We start from the raw sequence: 21,944 nt of genomic DNA, 5'->3' as shown, positions 1-21,944 counted from the left end.
ATTGTGATTGTTTTTTGTTGTGAAATATATAGAGGATATTTATTTGAGTCCTTATGCTACTATAATTGTAACATTGTTTTTTTTCCAATAATTTTCAGGTAATACAAGGCAAACAAGTTATTGCAAGTTTATCTATCTTAAAACATGAAAAATATCAAGATTATTTAAACATACTCAAGTTTGAGATAAAATAAGTATTTAGCTTCTTTCAATAATTCTTTTGTTTTCAGCAAAATTCAATTAATTATAATTTGTCGTTTGCGGCACTAAATTGAATTATAGCTCATACTTTTGACTCCAGATACAGATTGCCACAGGACTGCCGGATAGCATGTCCAATAACACAATACGGCGGATTAAAAGAATTCAATGAATAAATGAAATTAATGCTTACATTACATTTCATTTCCATACAATAATTAATTTTAAAATTCAATGCCAATTATAAAGCATTATCACGACGCCGTTAAAAAGTGTACTAGCATTTGGATAGCGTATGATGGGTCCAGTGGTTAAATAGTAAAGAGCAATACCCTGATATCTCAACTCGTTTACACATGTGAAATTTGCACAATTGATCTACAGACAGCGTTTCAAAAATAAATCGCTATCAATTTTTTAATTATAACGAAGCAAATGTAAAAAAATTCATTAAATGAAAAAAGTTCAGAAAACAATCGGTGCAGCCTGTTTTCTTATTTACCTCATTTGTTTGAGGTCACACAGCTGACTCCAGTACATGTACTATGAAAACTCGAACATGGCCTAGATTGACATTAATTATAAGGTGTTCACCTTTATTTGCTATGTTTTAGTTTATATTGTGTATTGTTGCAGATTCTCCATATTGCCCAGTCAGCAACTGCAGCCTCCAGCATCAAGGAAAAGGCTGATAAGCTAACTCCACAAACAAGGACATCGTCAACTAAAGGATTGGTTTCGATCTCATTAGAAAATGAAAACGGTAGTCCCAGGAGAAAAAACCACATACACCAATTAAAAACACAGATTCGCAAGTTAAACTACCACAGACTCAAGAAATAGCCTCATTAAAGCCTGATAAGTCTCGTTGTCAAACAAAGGCATCGCAAAATAAAGGAGTGGTTTCACCGTCGGTAGAAAAATTTACCATTGATTACACATTTAGGGTTGTTCATCCCTGGAAGTTTAAGCAAAATCGGCCATCCGGTTTAAGAGGAGTTGCGTTCACAAGATTTTGGGACGTATGGACAGACGTACATACGGACGGACAAGTGCAATGCTATATGCTTCCACTTTGTGGGGGCATAAAAAAACTTCAGGGGGCCGTTTTATCAACGTGTCGTTGTCTAGGACAATTTTTTGTCGATGTTGTACGTCTGCGACAATGTCGTACGACCATTTTATGAAACGTGTCCGTGAATTGGTGTCTCTGCAATGTCGTAGTCTTTGTCGTAGACTAAAATTCTATGACGGTACAACTGTCAAAAGTGACAGACGAAACACTTATATTGTCAATAATAGACGTGAAAAAGACCAAAAGGCCGAAGTGGGAAATGGAGGAATGAACTGTTTTAGTTGAAACAGTTGTTTCCTTTAAAAATTTAGATGCCAAATTCACTAATACCTACAGTTCTGCGGACAGAAATCGTTTCTGGGCGGACACTACGGAAAAGTGAGTAGATCTACGGAAGTATTTAAGTCATCATTAAAATTGATCCACTTAACTGTTAATATTTTTGTTCAGCATATACATGTTATAATTGTATTAACTAGTCATCTGTTTAATGATACCTTAATTTGAACAAGAACCGATACTTTAAAATATTTCAACAGATAATAATTATATTGAAAGTTTTCATTTCTTTATCAAGCTTTAGTGCCATTTATAGTATCAGTAAAATATTTAAAGAACGAAAAGTTTCCGAGGCAGCTCAAGCAGCAATTACTCTTCTCCAAATAGCACAAGAAAAACAACAAAAGTCAGCAACAAGCAGTGACAGAAAATATCGGATCCTTAACCTCCTGTTTCAACATAAAAGGGAAACACTTATCAAGCTCAATCTTTTAAGAGGGTTATTGATGGAATTCCATAGGTATGTCACGGAATTCCAATCTGAGAAACCACTCATCCACACCCTACACAGCCGTATGTATGATTAACAACAGAATTATTCAGCTTTTTCATAAAGCCAGAATATATTCCCAATTCTAGTGTAAGGAAACTTTTAAAGGTTGATGTTATGGATAGATATCCAAAAATCCGACAAAGACTTGAATGTAGGCAAGTATGCCCATGTAGACCTGAATAAGGCTAGGATGGATAAAACATGCAGTTATTGGGTAACCAGTTTGTATAGTCGTCTACGAACAGGGTATATCATGGCTGACAAAAAACTTCTCCAGCTACCACTCGACAACAAAACTATACGCCTCATGTAAGTGTTAGACCCCCATATGGTATGACATAACCAGACAAGTAAATTACCAAATGTCCTTACACATGAAGAAAATGGTCAATTGTCAGTGGAAGTAGACAAGTATTATATATTATATGAACAGACAAGTGAAGGATCTGTCACAAGACTACAAGAAAGATGACAGAATAGACACCATGTATTGGTCAAAAGTCTTCTCCCTTACCAATTATGATGAAGTGCTCTACCCAATAATGCAAAATCTTGTGAAGACTGTATTATGTATTTTCAGTGGGCCTTTGATAGAATCTACTTTCAATATTATGGATGATATTGTGGAGAAAGACAGGACAAAGTTAACTGTTGTAAACTATGAAGCAGTAGCAATAGTCAAAACTGCAATAAGGAAAAAGAATGTAAAGAGCACAGACATAATTGTAAACAACAGCATGAAATCCACATGCATTAATGCCTATGACACTTATAGGAAATACTTACAAAGCAAAAGGGTGGAAGATTTGAAAAAACATGAAGAGAACTTATGCACCTCTGTTCAGTTATTAAAGATGGAAAAAGCTAAAAAAACTGGCAAACTTGGTAAGATTGAAAAACCGGATTGTGTCAAGAAACAGTAAGAAAAGGAAAAGTGAGGCTAATGAAAGTGCGAGGAAATGGAAAAGAAAACAAACAGCTGAAATTGTCAATATAAGTGGCATTTTAACAGGACAAAAGACAGGATATAGTTTGATATCAATAGTACTATTATTCTATTATGGTTTAGTTATGGTGAAAAGTATTAAAATAATGATATTGCAGCAAGTGATTTCAGTTTGTATGTTTAAAATCTTATGGACTATTTATTTTTAGATTATATTTGATTAGACTTTTTAGCAAATGTCTTCATTTGTTTGTAAATACAACATGGTCAAGCTTTTGTATGAAGTATATGTATGTATGAATAGCTTTTAAAGATGTGATTTTGTTTATTTTTTATTCAAACTGTTATGGAAATTGATTAGGTTCTTGTCTTATTTGTAAATTTATAGAAATAATTTAGATATATGTATGAAGCAAATTAAATTCATTCATTAGTTATCTCCGAATATTCAATTGAATTCCTATTAACTTCTTGAATATAAAAAGAACAAATGAAAAAATTATTATGCAAATGACGCCATTTCTTTTGTTAATTTTCATTATAATAAGTGTTTAACTGTTATGTTTTTGCAATGATTTGTACAAAGTGTAAATGAGGTTGTGATATTGAACCAGTGGTTTTTCACAAGAAGATTTGTAAGTTCACTATATAATCTATATAACACACATACAAACAAACACAAACACACACAGGTGAATCGCAGTAATATTGCCACCGCATCGCAGATGCTGCGGTGGCATAAAAATGGAGTTCCATATCCTAACAATAGAGGAAGGGGCAATGGCCCTCTATTAAACAAAAGAAAATAACAAAAGAAATGGCCCTTGATCCAAATTCAGTCGCATGTCCGTCTGTCTGGATTTTTCCAGTCTATATCTTGATTATTCTTTGAAGAATTACAATATAATTTGATAGAAATGTTCACCATGATTCAGTCACAAAACCCCAACAATATGCATCAGGGCACTTCATGACAAAGCTTCTGTGAAAGTTTGGTCAAAATTCCTTGAGAAATGTAGAAGAAATTGTTTACCCCCACCCGTCAGCCTGCCCGCCCATATACCTTGATCTAATAACCAGTTTTATCCTTTGGAAAACCTGGTTAAAAACCCCTTCAAAACCACAAACAACACAGTTTCGGTTAAAATCGAGTGAAAAATCTAGCAGAAGAAAAACAAATTTTTTTTATTATCTTGTGTAATCCTTTGTTTAAGTGAATTTGTTGTGAAAAATTTAATCGCTTGTGACTTATATAAAGTTTGTTCATCATATTAGGAGGTTTATAGTGAGAAATGGCATCCCAATCACTAAACAGTATAAACTGTGCTCAGTGTGATGTTGTGTTTAAGAAATCTCACAAATCGATGAATTGCCAAATTGCCTGCTGCACAGTAAATGGGCCAATTTTTCAAAAATACATGTAATGCAGGCTTTTTCAAAAAATATATTGCATTTTCTATTATTTTTTTGTGTTTTTACAAAGGACTTACTATAAAGCAAATGTGCCCAAAAATGTTTTGGGATAGCATTACCCAAAGTAAAGATACAGACGTTTTTATACCCTAAAAATGTCCACTTTTACATGTAATGTGTTAGCATCTGTTTTTTTGGTGTTTTTAGAATTAACACCACTATTATCTGTTTTAATTTATCACTTAAATTTTTTTACATGCACATAGAAAATTTAATAACCTTTCCAGTGATATATAATACTTGGTATACATCATCCTGGTTTTTATCGTTAAGATGATTTTAGTAAAATCAGACTTTTGTAATGCATCAGTTTTTTCAAAATTCAGTTGTTAAGTAAACAAGTATACCTTTAAGCAGTTACAAATAAAATAGTACTTTATTGTCTCAATCTAATGAAATATGAATTAAAAACATATGTTAAGTGCTTTCAATTCAAATTTTCAAACATTTTTACCATAGTAGGCATTATAGTGGTAAAAAAAAATTTGTGATGAAAAAACTGTAACATCCGTCCCCCTCTCATAAAATATCCAATTTTAAAACAATACTCATAAAAAACAATGTTTCTGGTGCTTAATGATAGCCTTACAATGAAAATGTTACAAAAATTGCCAATTTCTATGTTTATGAGAAAAAAAATACAATAATGTAAAAGTTGTCTGTAACATCCGTCCCCGTAACATCCGTCCCCCTATATAAGGTGCTTATTAAATCTCATATAAACTGTAACTGAAAAGGGAATTTTACACTAAAACACCAAAGTTACATCAAAAAATGAAGAAATAACAGAAATAAAGCACTGAAATGATGTATTTATGAAAAAAAATTATTTGTGAACACTAAATACCTTAATTTTGAAAAAAAATCAGTATGTTTTGCTCTGAAATCAAAATAATTTACTTTGAAATAAAATTTATATGTTATTTGTTAACCTCAAGTGGACCAATGAGTTAATTAAGATAATATTTAAGCTTATATGAATTTATAACAAATATAATCTTCTGTCATGCTATGTTTACAAACTAAGAGTACAGAAGGGGACGGATGTTACAGAATTGAACTAAAAATTCTTTTTACAGTAATACAAAACTTATCTTGTTTTATGATGCATGAGAGAGAAGTAGTAGGCTTTGCAGCTGTATAGGAATGTTTCACACAACAAATAAAATACAATTAAAAAAAAAACTAGAGGAAACAAACACAAAATCCAAAACAGGATATATAGAAAAAGGTGCAAACGATAGAGATGTTGAAAGTATCTTCGTGATTAAAATTGGTCAATTGTTTAAACATAAATTCTTAAGCCTTAAATAATTAACAAACCATGTATCCCAGCCCCTCATAAAACAGTGGGACATGGATCCTGAATATATACACACAGAAGGGGCTGGCACTTTATTGGAAGTTAACGAGCTGTATATTGGGAGCTGTGTATATTGTATATTGGGAAGTGTAATATATTACAAAACAGAAGGGGTGCTAATTGAGGGTGATATATATTATGCTTAAAAACAGTGGGAGGGACTACCATATCTTATTCAAGAATGTCTGTATTAAAGTTGAAGATCAATTAAGTCAAAGGATTTATTGAACTTCAAAAATTTATAGACTAAATATGTAGTCAATGAAAATTAAACAAAGAAATATAATTCAACACCCTGATTAAATTTTTTAGATCTTTTCCCCCATAAAAACTCAAGCACATTTTCTTACAATTTGACCCATTTAATTATTGTTAATAAAGTGAAAGAAACTTCTAAGTAAAGGATATGGTAAGGATTCCTGTTATGAAAAAGTTGGGATAATTGTGAAAATTATTCTGTAAAAAAACCCTTGGCAAATTATTTTGCACCTATAAATTTTATTGAATGACAAATTAGTTCATTAAGTTAAGCAGTTCATGTACACTGAAATATTTACAAAGACAATTATTAAAAGTTAGAAATAATGAGATTATGATACTGAATCATAATGAAATCTTTGGATAATGCTGCTAACATTCCACATTAATTTACTTAAAATTTCATCAAATCGATAGAACTTAATTGCAACAATTTAAAATCTTATAATTTTTAATGAAAATTTTTAATTGAGTATGATTTATGTATTTAGAAATGAGAAATTCAAGCTTGCATATGTTTCAATCAGAAAACTTCTTATTTACTTCACACTGTATCATATCTTTTACAAATATAAATCTTATTATTTAACTAAAGTAATTTGTAAATAATTTCATGTATAGAAACTGGTACCGTTGGTATAACGTTAACGTTAATGCATTATCTGGGAAACAAGGATTCTTTTATTTAATTAGCAATGTTTTTATTTTATTCCAAACATTTCAATGTTCATTCAAATGTAAGATAAATGGAAGAAAACTAAGTCAATGCAACTTTTCATTGTGAAACACAAATAGTAAGAAACTACATAACTGTCAGGTATATTTCTGCATTTTTGTCATAATTTGTTCAATTATTTAACATTTATTGTACTGTACAAAGTATATACTCTTATAAATTTCATTATTTTAAAATAAAACCAAGAAAAGTATGAACTATGAGCTTTAAACATCGATTGTAACATCCATCCCCCAAAAAATGTAACATCCGTCCCCCTGATACAATTCATTTTTGGATTATCTGACAAGAAATATACATAAGAAAGTTCTATAATTTCTACTGTTTTATAAGAAATGTGTTTGTATATTTGATTTAAGTATGATTTGGTGTACCTATCCTTGTTTTATTTCTCTCTGTTTCTAACATGTTTGAAAATTAAATTTTGTTTGAAAAATACTGAAAATTTGTAAGCAAATATTTTTATATCTAAGATGAATTTTCTGGATTTTTTTTGTAACATTTATCAGAACACATAATATTTTAATAAAATAAAGAGAAATAATACAATTTTTTATTATAAACTGTAAGATATTCAGACTTTAAGTATATCTTTGTAACATCCGTCCCCTACCTGCACAGTCTGCAAGAGATGTAATATTTTGAAAAAGGTATCCAAAAAGTTATCCTTTCTTTCCAAAAATATTGTTATAGACACCCTAAGGTACTTAAAAAGAGCAAATATAGTCTTGTTTGTTTAACTTTATTTTTTGACTTAGATGCTAACACAATTGGCCCATTTACTGTGCAGCAGGCAAAATATGTAATATTTGGTTCTGCTAAGAATGTAGTCTAATTTCTGGTAAATTGTATGAGGCATTTAGAAATGAACCTGTCAAAGACTTGCCTTTCAATTGTGATGACTGTACAAGTGTTCTACCAAAACTTGCAGAACTGGGATCAACCCTTAGTAAACAAAATAGTAAAATCCTTGAATGTGAGAAGGAAGTTGATGCATTAAAAGATAATATTGAAAAATTGTAGATTTAAGGGTGGAGAATGCAATAGTGGAGTTCAGGGAAAGAGAGCAAGGAAAATGTAACATCATTGTCCATAATGTATGTGCCTGAATCAGGAGAAAATAAAAAGGAAACTGATGCAAAGAACCTTAGGGAAATATTTAAAATAACTAAGTGTTCTGATGTGAAAATTGATAGTTTCGAGAGATTGGGAAAACCTGGTGCTAAGGCCAGGTTAATTAAAGTTCACCTTGAGTCTGTAGATGATAAACATAGACTGCTTGGTGGAACAAAATAAATAACTTTCAACAAGTGCCAGTTTTAAGCAAACATATTTCCTAGAAATTTGAACAAGAAATTTAAAACAACAGGATGACATGCATTTCTTAATTTAAGATAAATCTACAAATATGTAAAGAATTTCAACAGACATAGCGTGATCACAAGAAACTTGCAAGAGATTCAACCTCTAGCAAGTTGATGATTATAAATAACTTAAGGCCACATATTTGTGAGCCGGAACATCTTATCAAGAACCTGAACTGGTTTTCTGGATACTCTGGTCCAGATTCACTATTTTCGGGATTAATCCAAGAGAATTCGCCCCTGTTATTACACTGACTGGTTTTAACATAACTTGGTCCCCTTGCACAATACTCTGAAGCATACCCAGTCCAACAGGAAGTGATGTAATAGGCTGGTCCCCTGATGTTATTGTAGAAAGATGATTATGTACAGCAGAATCGTCAGACACAGTCTCAGTTTCTGTGCAGTCTCCAATGTCTATTGGTGTAATATCATTTAAATCACTACCCAATGAAACTGAAAGATAACCACATGGTTTTTAATATCATAAAAAGCTTGCATAAACATTCTAGCTTGTTTTCTTTATAATATTCAGTGTAACAATTTTAAATGTTATCCAAACTTAATATCTAAGAGGATGTGTCCATCTTTTAATCTGGACAAAACTATTCTTCATTTTAGGTAAGTGTTGTTTTTTGGTTTTTTTTGGTTGGGTTTTACGTCCTACCAACACAGTAAAGGAGCCTGAAATAATGCACTGAAATAATAAACCTGAGTAAAACACCAATGTTCCATAAGCTAGGTTGATAGCCTCCTCACATGAAAAAATATGAAGTCTGGCAGGAGTCAAGACTGCACCACAGTGGTGAGGGCAAGTGGTTTGAGGTCAGTGAGCTCAACCACTCGGCCAAGACACACCTTTTAGTTTAGACAGTGCATACAATGATCAGATGGCACGTATGTGTCTGTACTAGTTTCACAGTTAGATTCAGTCCCAGCCAGCAGGTTAAAGGTGACTATGAAGCTTCACTGATTTAGAATTTTATAGTGCTTCTTTATGCATTAAATAGACATATTAGTTACCAAATTAACTTCCTCTCAAAAAAGAAACACTTGGCATCACTATTAAGATTCAAATCAAATATCAGTGAAGGACATGATCATTGTTCATTATTATTTCATTACTATATTTATCATCACTTGTATGTAATAAATACATAATACTACTTTTTTATAATTCAGGGAATTTGATGGTCACATTACTGTGTAGGCACCCAAGTAGAACCGTGAACCCAATCTAAATTTTCTACTTCGCTTCCTTATATTAGAGCATTAAAATCTGTAGCAGTATTAGAAACTAAAGCTGAGCTGTACAAGAAATTAGGAATCAAATTTCATACAATGATGACTGTTATGAAATGTAACATACGTGTGTCTGTTCCTAATTGACCTTGTGCTCTCTGTTGCATAGTAACAGGACATTCTTTATGTGCCAGCAACATGGTTTTTAAACTTGCTACTTCTCCACGCAGTTTCTTGATTTCTCCCTTAAAAATATACAAAGCAATCATGTGAAAAATATTTCTACTAATTCTTTAAAATTTCTACATGTCACTTTGTCAAGAATTGTAAACCCAGCTATATTCATCTCATTTTAGTTCTTTAGGACACCTGATCTGATTCTTGTACAACCAACAATTCTGAACTAAAAGCCAACTTACAGGGCCTTTTTCCTTCTATAGTAGGGGCCGTTATAGGGCTGCTTCCCCAAAGAAAAATTCTTTAAAATCATGTAGTTTTCCCCAAAAATTGAATTTACAGCAAGTTTTTTTCTTTCCCTTTAATATGCAAATATATCATGTAATTTTTCCCAAAAATTAAGGGCAGGGCTGCTTCCCCAACCTTTGAAAAAAAGCCCTGACTTAAGTTAACTTAAAGTTTAAGCAAATACAGCTACACCTATAAATCATTCAAAATCTTAACTTACATTTAGTCAAACATAGGTCAAACATCCATACTCAAACAAAAGGTAAAATATCTATATTTTAACTTAGTCAAAGTCCATACATAACTAAACATAGGTCCAATATCTATACTTACACATACATGTATGTCAATATCATAGGGACCTTAAACTGAAACTCTAGGGAGAAGTGACTTCTCTGTTCAGGGTAGATATGAAGAAGTTTTCAAAAAAGTGATATAATTGTGTCAGTCATGAAGCCTATGCATAGTGAAATACCCATATTTACACACAGTAAAATATCCATACTTGCAAAGAGTCAAATAATTTTACTTACAGTATAGATATTTAAATTTCTATAGTGACACAAGTAACTATAGTAACAACTAGACGATTATGTTTACTTACACATAGTTTATTATTGATATTGGAGAGATTGTCAGCTTTTGATTCCAGTGTTTGTACCCAATGTTTCCTCTTCTGTCTACATCTAGCTGCAGCAGCCCTTTAAATTAATAAAACATAAATATATATATTACATTATGTTAGAGCAAAATACTGTCAATGTCAACATATTTGTTACCAGATCCGACATATAAACCCTAACCAAGCTGAAGTTAAGAGGTTGACATGCTTAAAAATTTGGACTGTCAGATTGTTAAGATTCGGGGATATAAAACTGACCTGACAACAGTTTTGAGTTTGGTCAGAGGTCTGACTGAATACGAAATCACACATAGCTATAGCACTTAAAGATCCTGTATGTTGTAATTGAGGTTGCATACCACACACTTAAGTGAAATTATATATATGTATATAATTATGCTTATAAAACAATTTTCAAACATCGAAGAATATGTAAAATATGTACTGCAAATATTTGTACATATTATATGTAATCATTAAAATATATGCATTCATTTCTTATTGAAAAATTTGACTTAAGACTTTATAGAAAATATTTTTTATAACCTCCCTTTAAATGAAATGTTGGATTTGGTAATATCTTTATAAAAAATGCTTTTTGGAACTTACAAAATTGATAAATCTTAATTTGAGCATCATATTTATGATATAAAACCATAAAAAAATGTGTTAAAGGATCTTTACAGAGATAAAAATAGTTTTTACTCATTAGAAGTTATTATATGTATAATGACATGTGACATTCTGAAACATGATAAGCACCAACATAGCCATGCTTTTTATATAAACCCTTATAAGAAAGATGTTCTTTACAACAGACTCAGATCTACAGACAAATCATAACATTTATGGATAATTAAAACTTAATATTCATATACAATATACCATACCATTTTTTGAAAAAATTAATACATTGAAACCAGTTTATCAAGTAAAAGTCAATCAGTCCATTAGCAGTTTAAGAGATTTCAATTCATTTATTTATTTCAAACACACAAACACTGTTAATGTCATATGATTCAACTTTCCTTGCATAGGATGACAGTTTCAACCTTCATGCATTATTTCTGGCATATTCAGGCACATTAGTAGAACAACCAACCCTCCGAAATCTACCTGGATAGCTTTCTCACATGAAAAAATACAAGGAAATTTAACATCAAAATATTAAAGCAGTACGCCTCCAGATTCATGCTAATTTTCATGAAAATTTGAAAATGTATTTAACAGTATAATATTGTGAATTTACCAAAAGAATGCAATTTGCACATTATCAATGGCACTTACAATCCACGTATATTACCATTAAGAGGTCAAAATGTGCAAAAATAGCCCTTACTGTGTTAGTAACGCAGTGGAAATATAATTTTCATGAAAATTTGAAAATGTATTTAACAGTATAATATTGTGAATTTACCAAAAGAATGCAATTTGCACATTATCAATGGCACTTACAATCCACGTATATTACCATTAAGAGGTCAAAATGTGCAAAAATAGCCCTTACTGTGTTAGTAACGCAGTGGAAATATAGTTATAAATACTAAGAAATCGGTCATTAATCGCACATAACATGTAAATTATTACTAGAATTTTGAATCTTAATACTTTTCCTTAAATCAAAGTACATTTTCTCAGGTTTGATTTTATCGAAATATTTTTGTTCATCTGGAGGCGTGCACCTTTAAAATTTTCAAGCCAATATTATACAGCCTTGTTTACAAGTCTACACAGAAGATGTTTGTTTGCTGGATTTACGTCACACCGAGACAGTATAGGTCATTTCCAGCTTTACTGGTGGAGGAAGACCTCATGTGCCCTTCCATGCATTATTTCAGGCATGAACGGGCACTCGAGTAGAACCACCGATGCACAGATGATGTTAAGGCTGACCAAGCTCTATACTTGTTTCACAGGTAGATCATTACTGATGCTAATATTGAAAGGTATAAGAGTACCTGTTTCTTTCTAGAAATTTCTCCCTCTTCACGTCAGCATCATTGTTATCAGATGTTTGATCACCCATCATTTGCTCATATGTCCTGTAAACAATATAATATTTGGTAATTTTACAGCTGAGACTGAAAGCACTATCACTAACACTTTCAGCAGTAGTATACTATATCACATAATTATTATGTTGTAAATAAAACTGTAAATAAAATTTTTCATACATATCATAATAATACTATGTAACTTATGATTATTTCATTGAAAGCCACATGTACATATTAAATATAAAGTGAAATTTTTGTTTCCATCTTAATTCTCTAGCTGTGTTTCTTTTGACTGCATATATGTACTCATGTTGCATTTAAAGGTATTAAGTTATACCTAATGAAATATCTTTAATTTATTTATCAACAGTAAAATTATGTTCTTTCCAGAAACCTTCAAAAGATACTCGAGTTGTTACATAGAAAACCTCTGTTATTTAACACATATTATTATTATACATAAACAGTGGCGGCATGGCTGAGTGGTTAACGTGTCAGTCTTGTAATCAAAGGATTGCTGGCTATATGGATTCAAACTCTGTCAGGGACAAGCCGTTGTTTCCTTGAGCAAGAAACTTTACACTCATTGCTTAGTATTGGTTGATTGGAGTGTTTCAATAAACTTATGGCTTCCAACACATTCGAACAATAATAAATATGTATAAACTAAACAGAATAAAATGTTATTATTCCGCTACTTTAAGTAGGATTTTAACCTTTTAAACTACAGCAAGTACCATTCCCTTTCAAGGAAACATACAAATACTTGACATGTGCAACTTTGAAAGAATTCTATTTTCAAAATTCTAAACAATAATTTTGTTGACTCCAGACATCAGATATAAATCTTTATATATCTTAAAGTCACATGTATGTGTCATACAGTGTCTTATGGTTTTATTGATAAACAAACTACTCCAGATCTGATGCATTTCCATGCAAAAAAATTCAAGTATAAATGAGTACCAGGGAGTACGACAAACATTCTAAAAGCTTGCTGGACAGCTTCCTTATATGAAAGATTCATTATCTCTGGAAGGATTCAAAATCAAACTGGTTGATGGAAATTGATTCAAAGTCAACACTACAATGGAGATGTCCTCTTAGGTTAGAGTAAAGTACATGCTATTCAATATGAATCAAACAAATCTAGCATTTATAAGCAAGCTTCTACTTACATTGATGATGTCCCAGGAGAGGAACCAGTCTCTGGAGAAGACACATTGGTACCTGGCGACCATTGAGGCTCATTTTTAACTTCTGCTCCCTGGAATATTTTCTGACTGCCAGGTGTTGTCTGCTGTTGAATAGCTGCTTTTAATCTCTGAAATGTTTGATAACAACCAAATTTGCTATGTATGTATTCAGCCATATTTCATATCAGAACCATTGCATTAAAGTCAAATAGCTTGTTTATATTTGGCATGCCACTCATTTTTTTATATTTACCTGTTTTGTGTAAGACTGACTCCCTGGTATTGCCACTTTTTGTTGAGGTTTTGGAGTTGCCTGGTTTTGAGTTATGGCATTTTGTAGAAGCTGGGCTGTCTGCATCTGTGTAGTAGCTGCTGATTGCAGGCCAGTCTGCTGCTTATTTGACACTAAAATTGTTCTCAAGGCAGACTGTGTTGCAGCCTGATTAAGCACAGACTGTAATACTGAATTATTGGCAGACTGGTTCAATATATTTTGTAAACCAGTCTGTGCAGTTGTTGTCTGCTGCTGTGGAGATTTCACAGTAAATGGCACAGTGTTGACAGTATTTTGAATAAGTCCACCAGGTGTCACTGTTTGAACATTTGGGCCTGTTTGGAACAAAGTGTTTCCTGCCAAGAACATGGTTTGAGAATTTTGCGTAAAGTTGGCTACTGCAGGCTGTGGCTGAACGGCAGGCTTCACTAGCTGGATCTGTTGTGGCTGAGGTTGAGGTTTAGGCACCACTGGTTGGTTTGAGGCCACATTTGAAGCTGGGACTTGAATTGGCACAACCTGACCACCTGGTAACTGTAGCAAGACTTGAACCATCATTGGTGCAGCAGGTTTTTGCCTGAAATTATCATGAAATCCATTACTTTAACTTAATGTCCAAAGGTACACACACACAAATTATTAAACCTATAGCCATCTTATAGTAACTGATTCTTCTTGTGCAACCGGTGTAAACCAAGATAAGCCGGCACATCTGTGCTTTCTGATCTTGGTCAGCACTGTTTGCCCTTCAGTCAATACATATTTAGAAAGTTTTCTTAAAATTGCTGAAAAGTTTTGTCCTAATTGAAATATGGACAATTCCATTTCAGATAGTTTACATGGTAAGGGTCAAGGCATAGATCTGTCTATATTTGAGGATATTAAACAGGTGTGACAGAAAAAGCAGACTGACTTCATAATTAATGGATAGTGGAGCAACTTCCATGTATATCTTCCTTACTTTTCTTTAAGCCATGTAAAAGAAGTGAATGAACAACATCAAAGAAGATTTACTTTTACCTATTATTCCCACAACCATTCTACCTATTGTTCCCATATCCACTGAATTGTCCTTTAATTAGCAAGGAAGAAAAAAAACTGTCAAATATAGGGTTATCTGAAATATCAAAAATCTTAATCTGAATTGCTGATAATTTCTAAATAATACATACTGGACAGATACAGTTGAAACTGGTACACTGGTAAGGTTGATACTGCCTGGACTTGAACTGGGAATGACTGGTGATGAATTGGTAACTGCATTCTCATTGATTATTAAGGCAGAATCACCCGAGCTGCTCACAGACTGTGGAGAAAATATCTGATCATTGACATTGGTCGGAGAGCTTTCAGCTAGCTGGGGCACGATCTGAGATGACTGGAAACTGTCTACCATATCGTTGACATGCTGCGGTGACTGAAAACTTTCAGTGATTCCGGTTCCATTCGGTGGCGACTGCAAAGGTTCAGCTATATGTATAACATTCTGTGGAGACTGGATTGATATACTGCTACTAACTTCGACTGGTACACTATTTGAAACAATATTTTCACTAGAACTATGTAACTCTGTTGACGAGGAACCAATCACAGCTTCCTCTTCATCTTCAGAAGTTGTTGAAGTTGGCATACTCTGTAAATCACAGTAAGTCACACAGTCAGTATATTTGAAGTATGAAGTTGATACCTTAAGAAATAAAGAAGTAACAGTAAAACAAAAATATTTTTAAGGCAAATTCTAAGTTCAAGGTGAGATAAATCTGATAATATTGGTGCTAGAGTTATTAACCTTATCGCATAAGATGTGGTTGGTGATAAGGAACATATATTTGAAGTTTGAAGTTAATACGTAAGAAATGAAAAAGTTATAGTAAGTAATAGTATCTTTTAAGGAAAATTCTAATTTCAAGGTGAGATAAATCTGATAATATTGGTGATAGAGTTATTAACCTTATCGCATAAGATGTGGTTGATGATAAGGAACATATATTTGAAGTTTGAACTTGATACCTTAAGAAATGAAAAAATTATAGTGAAAAAAAATTTTACTGCATCAAAACTTTAATCTGAAAGCTGGAGGCAGATGCCCACGCCGGGGTGAGTAGGACAGCTCTCCATATTCGAATAGTCAAGCTAAAAATGATTATCATTTTCAAACTAACAGTGAGTGAAGTAAAGGTTTAATATGTCAGTAGTGAATGTAGATGTGAGTTATCATTTTACATGTCACTACCTGAGTGAGGAACTTCTTTCTCTTCTTTGGTACAATGGATGACATGGAGAGGTCTTTTGGTTTGTCTTGCAGTCTTCTATTCTCACGATGCTCTTCTCCACCAATCACAATCTTTGGTATTTGTGGCTGGGGCGTGTCCAGATCGGCATTGTCCGTACCTGGTAGGTCCAAACCCTATCAAAATACACATATTAAAAATAAGTATGATTAAAAAAAATAATGGGGAAAAACTATATGATTCCTTAAAATAAACTTTACTCTTTAACACATTTGAGCATTATTGAAGATTCTTACACATTTCACACTATCAAACAGATAGGGTTGTAAAATGCATTATTACACAATATAATAAAGACTCCATATGATGTCAAATATGATGTCAATAAACCAAATGATGTCAGGAAAATTACTTCTAAACTCAATGTGGTTCAGCATAATTTTATCAATTCTCTTTTTTGTTAGCATGTCAGAATGGAAATAGTTATTAATATTTCTTGCATTGTAGTGTAATACATTGTAATGCACGGTTTATCGTTCAAATGTTTTGTAATTAATCACTAAGGTCTATCAGCCTTCATGATTATTTTCCTGCGCATTTGAACTCAAACCATGCATTATTCTACAACAATACTTTCAAAATTGATATCTTTTTCCTAAATATGATCAAGAAACAGGCCAGCTTGCTATTTAAACTCACATATCAGATAGTTCCTGATTTTTATAATATTTACCTCCCTTGCTATATTAGCAGCAGACATTTTAGGGGTCAATATTCTATGTAAGATGATAAACAAAATATGAAAGAAGTAAATATAAACAGCTGATTTGGGTGAATTATTTAATTCTTTCATACATACGAAGGAAATTACTTTTATAGCACCAATATGTAAAAGATTTTTATCAGTTTTCATGAAAATGATTACGAGAATTACGAGAGATTTATATCTTATCTTCACCACATAATATATTGGCAATGTTCCTCAAAATAGCTGCCAGGGGACAAATAATTTCAAATCAAAGCTACTTACTTCAGATAATAAATATCTAAAAACCATTTTTTAACATTATAAAAGTCCATGAGAAGGAAAGAATTATTCATTTCTAAGGCATAATGTGCTATTAAAAAATTCCCATTGAAAATCTTTTTTTCCTATCTTATATTTCAACAAAATTTGCAAAAAAAATCAACAAATAAATATTTAACAAAGGTGTACTACTATGTAGTATTATTTTTCAACTACAATAGTATAGATTATAACTTACATGCTCCATTGGATCATCCATAGCCTTTTTGAAAGAATAATCAAATGGGTTTTTACTAAGTTCTGAGAAAAGTCCAAGTTCTTCACAATTCTTCAGGAATTTAGTAGGTGTTGGAGTCTGATCTGAAATACAAAAATTGTACAGATGTTATGTTGAATTTTCAAAAAAAAATTACAGAATGATAAACACTTGATATAATGTTGGATCATGCACAATACTGTCAGGGTTTTCGTTTTTATGTGCCAATAAAAACAACCAATTTGGAAAAGGGTCAAGAGGGACATTTTAATCTGCATACTGAAAATACAACTGATTTTAACAGCATTTCAACCGATGATATGGACTATCAATCTGTTAATAATGATGTAATGTGGAATTTTCAAATCTTTTTTTTTTTTACAGAATGATTAACACTTGATATAATGTTGGAACATGCACAATAGTGAATATCCAGGGTTTTCATTATTTTTGCGAGACAACAGATGTGCCAATGAAAACAATAAATTTTGCTAAAAGGGTCAAGTGGGACATTTAAATCTACATGCTTAAAATACAACTGATTTTAACAGCATTTCAACCAATAATATGGATTGCCTATCTGTTAATAATGAAAACCCTGCAATACCATTTGCTTGTTCAGTCAAAGATAGATGGGAGAAACTTTTTTCATCTAGCTAAGAGACAGATAATATGCAAGTTTTTTTTTCTATGCACATTCTAATGATCTTATTTTTTCACACATACTTGAAGTGGCTCAAAAATTGTTTAAGTTAACCTTTAACCGGCTTAATTTGTGTACAAGATTTACACTGCTGTGTAATGGATAAACACTGCTGTGTAATTGTTTTTTAAATTTGAAATACTTAAGGAAAATGCAGCCATTGTAAACCAATCCACTTTAAGAGTTAATGTTATTATTTCCTGGATTCCATCCCCATACTTCTTCCTTATAATAATAAGCCAAACATACCAGTGAAAAGTCCTAGGGGGGACAAACCCCCTTGTGCTAAGTTCAACGCTAATGACATGTCATGTTTCCTCATATGTACTGCCAAATGGTCTTCATTGGTAAATTGCTGTAAATGTAAAGTATTATAAATTTATAATTATACTACAGTATTTTCACACTAAACACAAAACAGTCAATATTAGTATATAGATAATGGATGAAGGATAATATTCCTCAGCAAAGAGATAAAAAAGAAGATCAAAATATCTATACAGTGTACCTGTATATGACAATATCACTTTTATTATCTCATTGAAGGCTTCAATGTGTGTATAAAAACATTTGTCTGAGACAGGCCACAGCCATAAAGGGAAGCCAACAACATTAACTCAGCCAGAGACATTGAGGAGCACAAGACAAGTGTTGACAAATCACAATTTCCCTTTTCTTTCTGAAAGGTGGAAAACACAGCAAAAAGCTGCTTTGAATAAAAAGTGTTTACAATTGAAGAAAATAAGGACCACCTTGCTTTTTTTTGTATTATCCTTGGTTTTGGGAACATGTCATGGTTTACATAATATAGTATTTATTCATTTATTTATTTATTTATTTATTTATTTATTTATTTATTTATTTATTTATTTATTTATTTATTCATTTATTTGTTATTGTTTAAATCTATATTTTGTTTGTTTATCATGTAACATGTTTACCTTTATGCCGAAATAAATCTATCTATAAATCTATCTATCTATAAGCTTCTTTTCACATATCTAACGAAACTGTCAAAACCATATTTACAAGTATGAACAAGCAAACAGATCAGGATAATTTATAGAAATGTATGCCATTGCAAACTTACCATTCCACAACCAGGTTGTGAACAAGCAAATGGTTTCTCCTCATCTGACATACTGACTATCTTCTGACATCTGTAACCTACAACTTTACAATTAAAAAGTACATAATAACTACATTAAATTAGCCTGTATTGAAAATACAATTTTTCGTATATAATTATGCTCTTTCTGTATATTTTGGTGTTGTTAGTAACTGTTAATTGAATATTTACTACATCCTTAATAGTGACTTTCTTATGTTTTATTCACTTTCATGAATCATGATGCAGTTAAATGCGGTAAGGTGGGGGATTGGGGGCTTTACCCTCTAGGATAATGGCAGCGAGCCAACTTGAATTCACCAGAGCGCAGTTTATTCATCATCAAGCTTTCAAGCAATTTACAAGTATTACATGTTATTGTACATGCCTTCGCTTAGCAAGGAACAGCTATTTACTTCTGTACATGCCAGAGCAAAGGTACAGTGCAAATGACCATTGAAATATACAGTCCACAGCGGACAAATTCAAGGGGAAATCGCTTTGTTCCTCATTATTTTGTGTCTTAACAAACATTTAAAAACACAAACTACCCCTTACCTTACTCTGTGTGTTTATATAATTATGTACATCCTTTTAAAATTCAGTTTTCATAATTAATGCAGTGTATTTCTTATGAACACCAAATAACATTGCAAGAGATTAGACTTTCATCTGTGTTAACCACTCAAAAAATCTTTTTATTATATAAACATTTCATCAACTTTAGAACAATTTAACCCTGAGCACTGACAAAACAAGGGTGGCATATTTGATTGCTAAATGCTCAATAATTGCTGTATTAATTGACCATCGTTTTCGCAAGGTGACAAACTGATGCAGATGACATGCCAATTGAGTGACCTCATTAAAATTCAGGAAAATACACATGGGATGGCGAATATATATATATGTTATAACCGATATCTCGCTTAAACAAATCTTGCTAGCCTATAAAGGTTATGAACTGAAAGGAAAAAAGAAGGAAAAATGCTGGGACAAAGTAGAAATTAGAATGTACATTATAAGCCGTACGGTTTGTTAAAACCAATCTCGTTATAAGTGGAGTAGACTGTATCATGAGCAATCACTATGAAAGTCAGGCCTCCACCATTTGTTATTAAACCTAGGTTGTCCCATTCACAATCCAGCACTACCAATAATCTTTTTCCGGTATAAAAATATTTTGGGTTTTCCCAACTAATCCGGGGTACAAACAAACTTTTGCTGTTACAGCTTCAAAATTAACCGCAAATTTTTGGCTAATCTATTGTGAACGATAGTGCACCGTGAAGTTAGAACTGTAAAAGATTAATTGTACCAGCTTGGAAAAACACACATTTGCCGAGTCTTGAATTACGTTTGGTTTAAACTACTGGTGGGAGACTATCAAACAGACACATTTTGCTAATGTATTACATAGTTTTAAAAGAGAGATAATATATTAGAAACATGTACATGTAGATTAAATGAATGCAAACAATGACTGTCTAGGATGGCATCTTCAAACATTTAAGCACTATTACAATGAAGAAGTCCTTATTTCCAAAGATTTTAGAACTCTTTATTCAATATTTTGATTTTGTAACTTTCAATTGGGAATATTTTCCTGTGGACTGGGAAAATAATATACTATTTTCAATTGGGAATTAGTCAAAATAATTACACAAAATGTATTGACATGCCAAAGCTTGATTCTGAAATATTTTCGTTCTGGCACAGAATCTCGCTAGTAGAGGCAAGATATTGCTCAGACACGAAAATAGCACAATATCTCGTCACGCAGTACAATAAGTTGGACTAAATTGGGAATATGACCCCAGTGATTTTTTTCACTGTATTTTACAGCCGAATAAAGGCTGTTTCCCCTAGCCCAAAATATGTATATTTTCCCCAAAAAATGCTAATAATTTTCCCCTTAAATGCCTTGTGCTCTTCCTTACCAGAACCATGACTTAACAGCATCTGATTCTGACTAATATCATCTAGAAGACAGAAATCTGTCCCTATATTTAGCCTAGAGCTGCTATGTACCATGCATGTTAAATTGAATTGATAAAAAAAATTCATAAATGTGTGGGTAAATTCCATTTTAGTTATTTGAATTTGATTTCAGGTTTTCACACTTTTTTATTTATCGCGCTCTATTTTCCCCTTCAGAAAGCCACAGGCTGTTTTGAAAAAATTTATCACTGGACCCAATAACGGCTATAAAATAACAAAAAAAATCCCTGAAATTAGAAGCTAATATGTTTACTTTCGATTTTAAAGTCACTCGTAGACAAGTCCCGTGCATGATTTTGTAGTAACAAATCGGTGTAGACTGTCATAAAATATATTTTAATACAGTAGGGCAGGTTAGATTTTCAATAAAATAACAAAACGGTTTCGGTGCGACAATGTGTCTAGATAACTATATTACAAACAACTTAAACTTATTTATAACCTTTGAAAAACAGCTTTATTGAGTTATAGGACATTTATTTCATGTTAAAATACTTACTTTAATATTGGTTTTCCAAGTGAATTTCTGCAAATTTTGAAACGGTGTCAATGTAGATTTCGGTCCGCTCAAACT

The 21,944-nt window shown here is 32.1% G+C and overlaps 1 protein-coding gene across 2 annotated transcripts; it reads right to left on the bottom strand.

Annotated features, from left to right (window-relative positions):
- Positions 1–7,801: 7,801 nt before the first annotated feature.
- LOC132713350 (cyclic AMP-dependent transcription factor ATF-7-like) lies at positions 7,802–21,931 on the bottom strand. Of its 2 annotated transcripts, XM_060695903.1 has the most exons (12): positions 21,870–21,931; positions 19,352–19,434; positions 18,511–18,616; positions 17,541–17,662; positions 16,278–16,451; positions 15,217–15,677; positions 14,024–14,621; positions 13,753–13,898; positions 12,536–12,619; positions 10,560–10,656; positions 9,618–9,735; positions 7,802–8,704 (listed from the first exon to the last, which is right to left on the bottom strand). In XM_060695903.1, the coding sequence occupies exons 2-12, from the start codon at positions 19,400–19,402 to the stop codon at positions 8,412–8,414; spliced, it is 2,250 nt and encodes a 749-aa protein (XP_060551886.1). In that variant the 5' UTR covers positions 19,403–19,434; positions 21,870–21,931; the 3' UTR covers positions 7,802–8,411. The 2 variants fall into 2 exon arrangements, with proteins under 2 accessions (XP_060551886.1, XP_060551888.1); XM_060695905.1 differs by lacking the exon at positions 21,870–21,931 and having other exon boundaries at positions 19,352–19,438.
- Between the last annotated feature and the right edge of the window lie 13 nt (positions 21,932–21,944).

The sequence above is a fragment of the Ruditapes philippinarum genome, unplaced genomic scaffold (genome assembly GCF_026571515.1).
Source record: "Ruditapes philippinarum isolate M1 unplaced genomic scaffold, ASM2657151v2 ctg3748_1_1_1_1, whole genome shotgun sequence".
NCBI lineage: Eukaryota > Metazoa > Mollusca > Bivalvia > Venerida > Veneridae > Ruditapes > Ruditapes philippinarum.
Note: the sequence above shows the minus strand (reverse complement) of the source record. Positions and strands in the feature narration are given on the sequence as shown.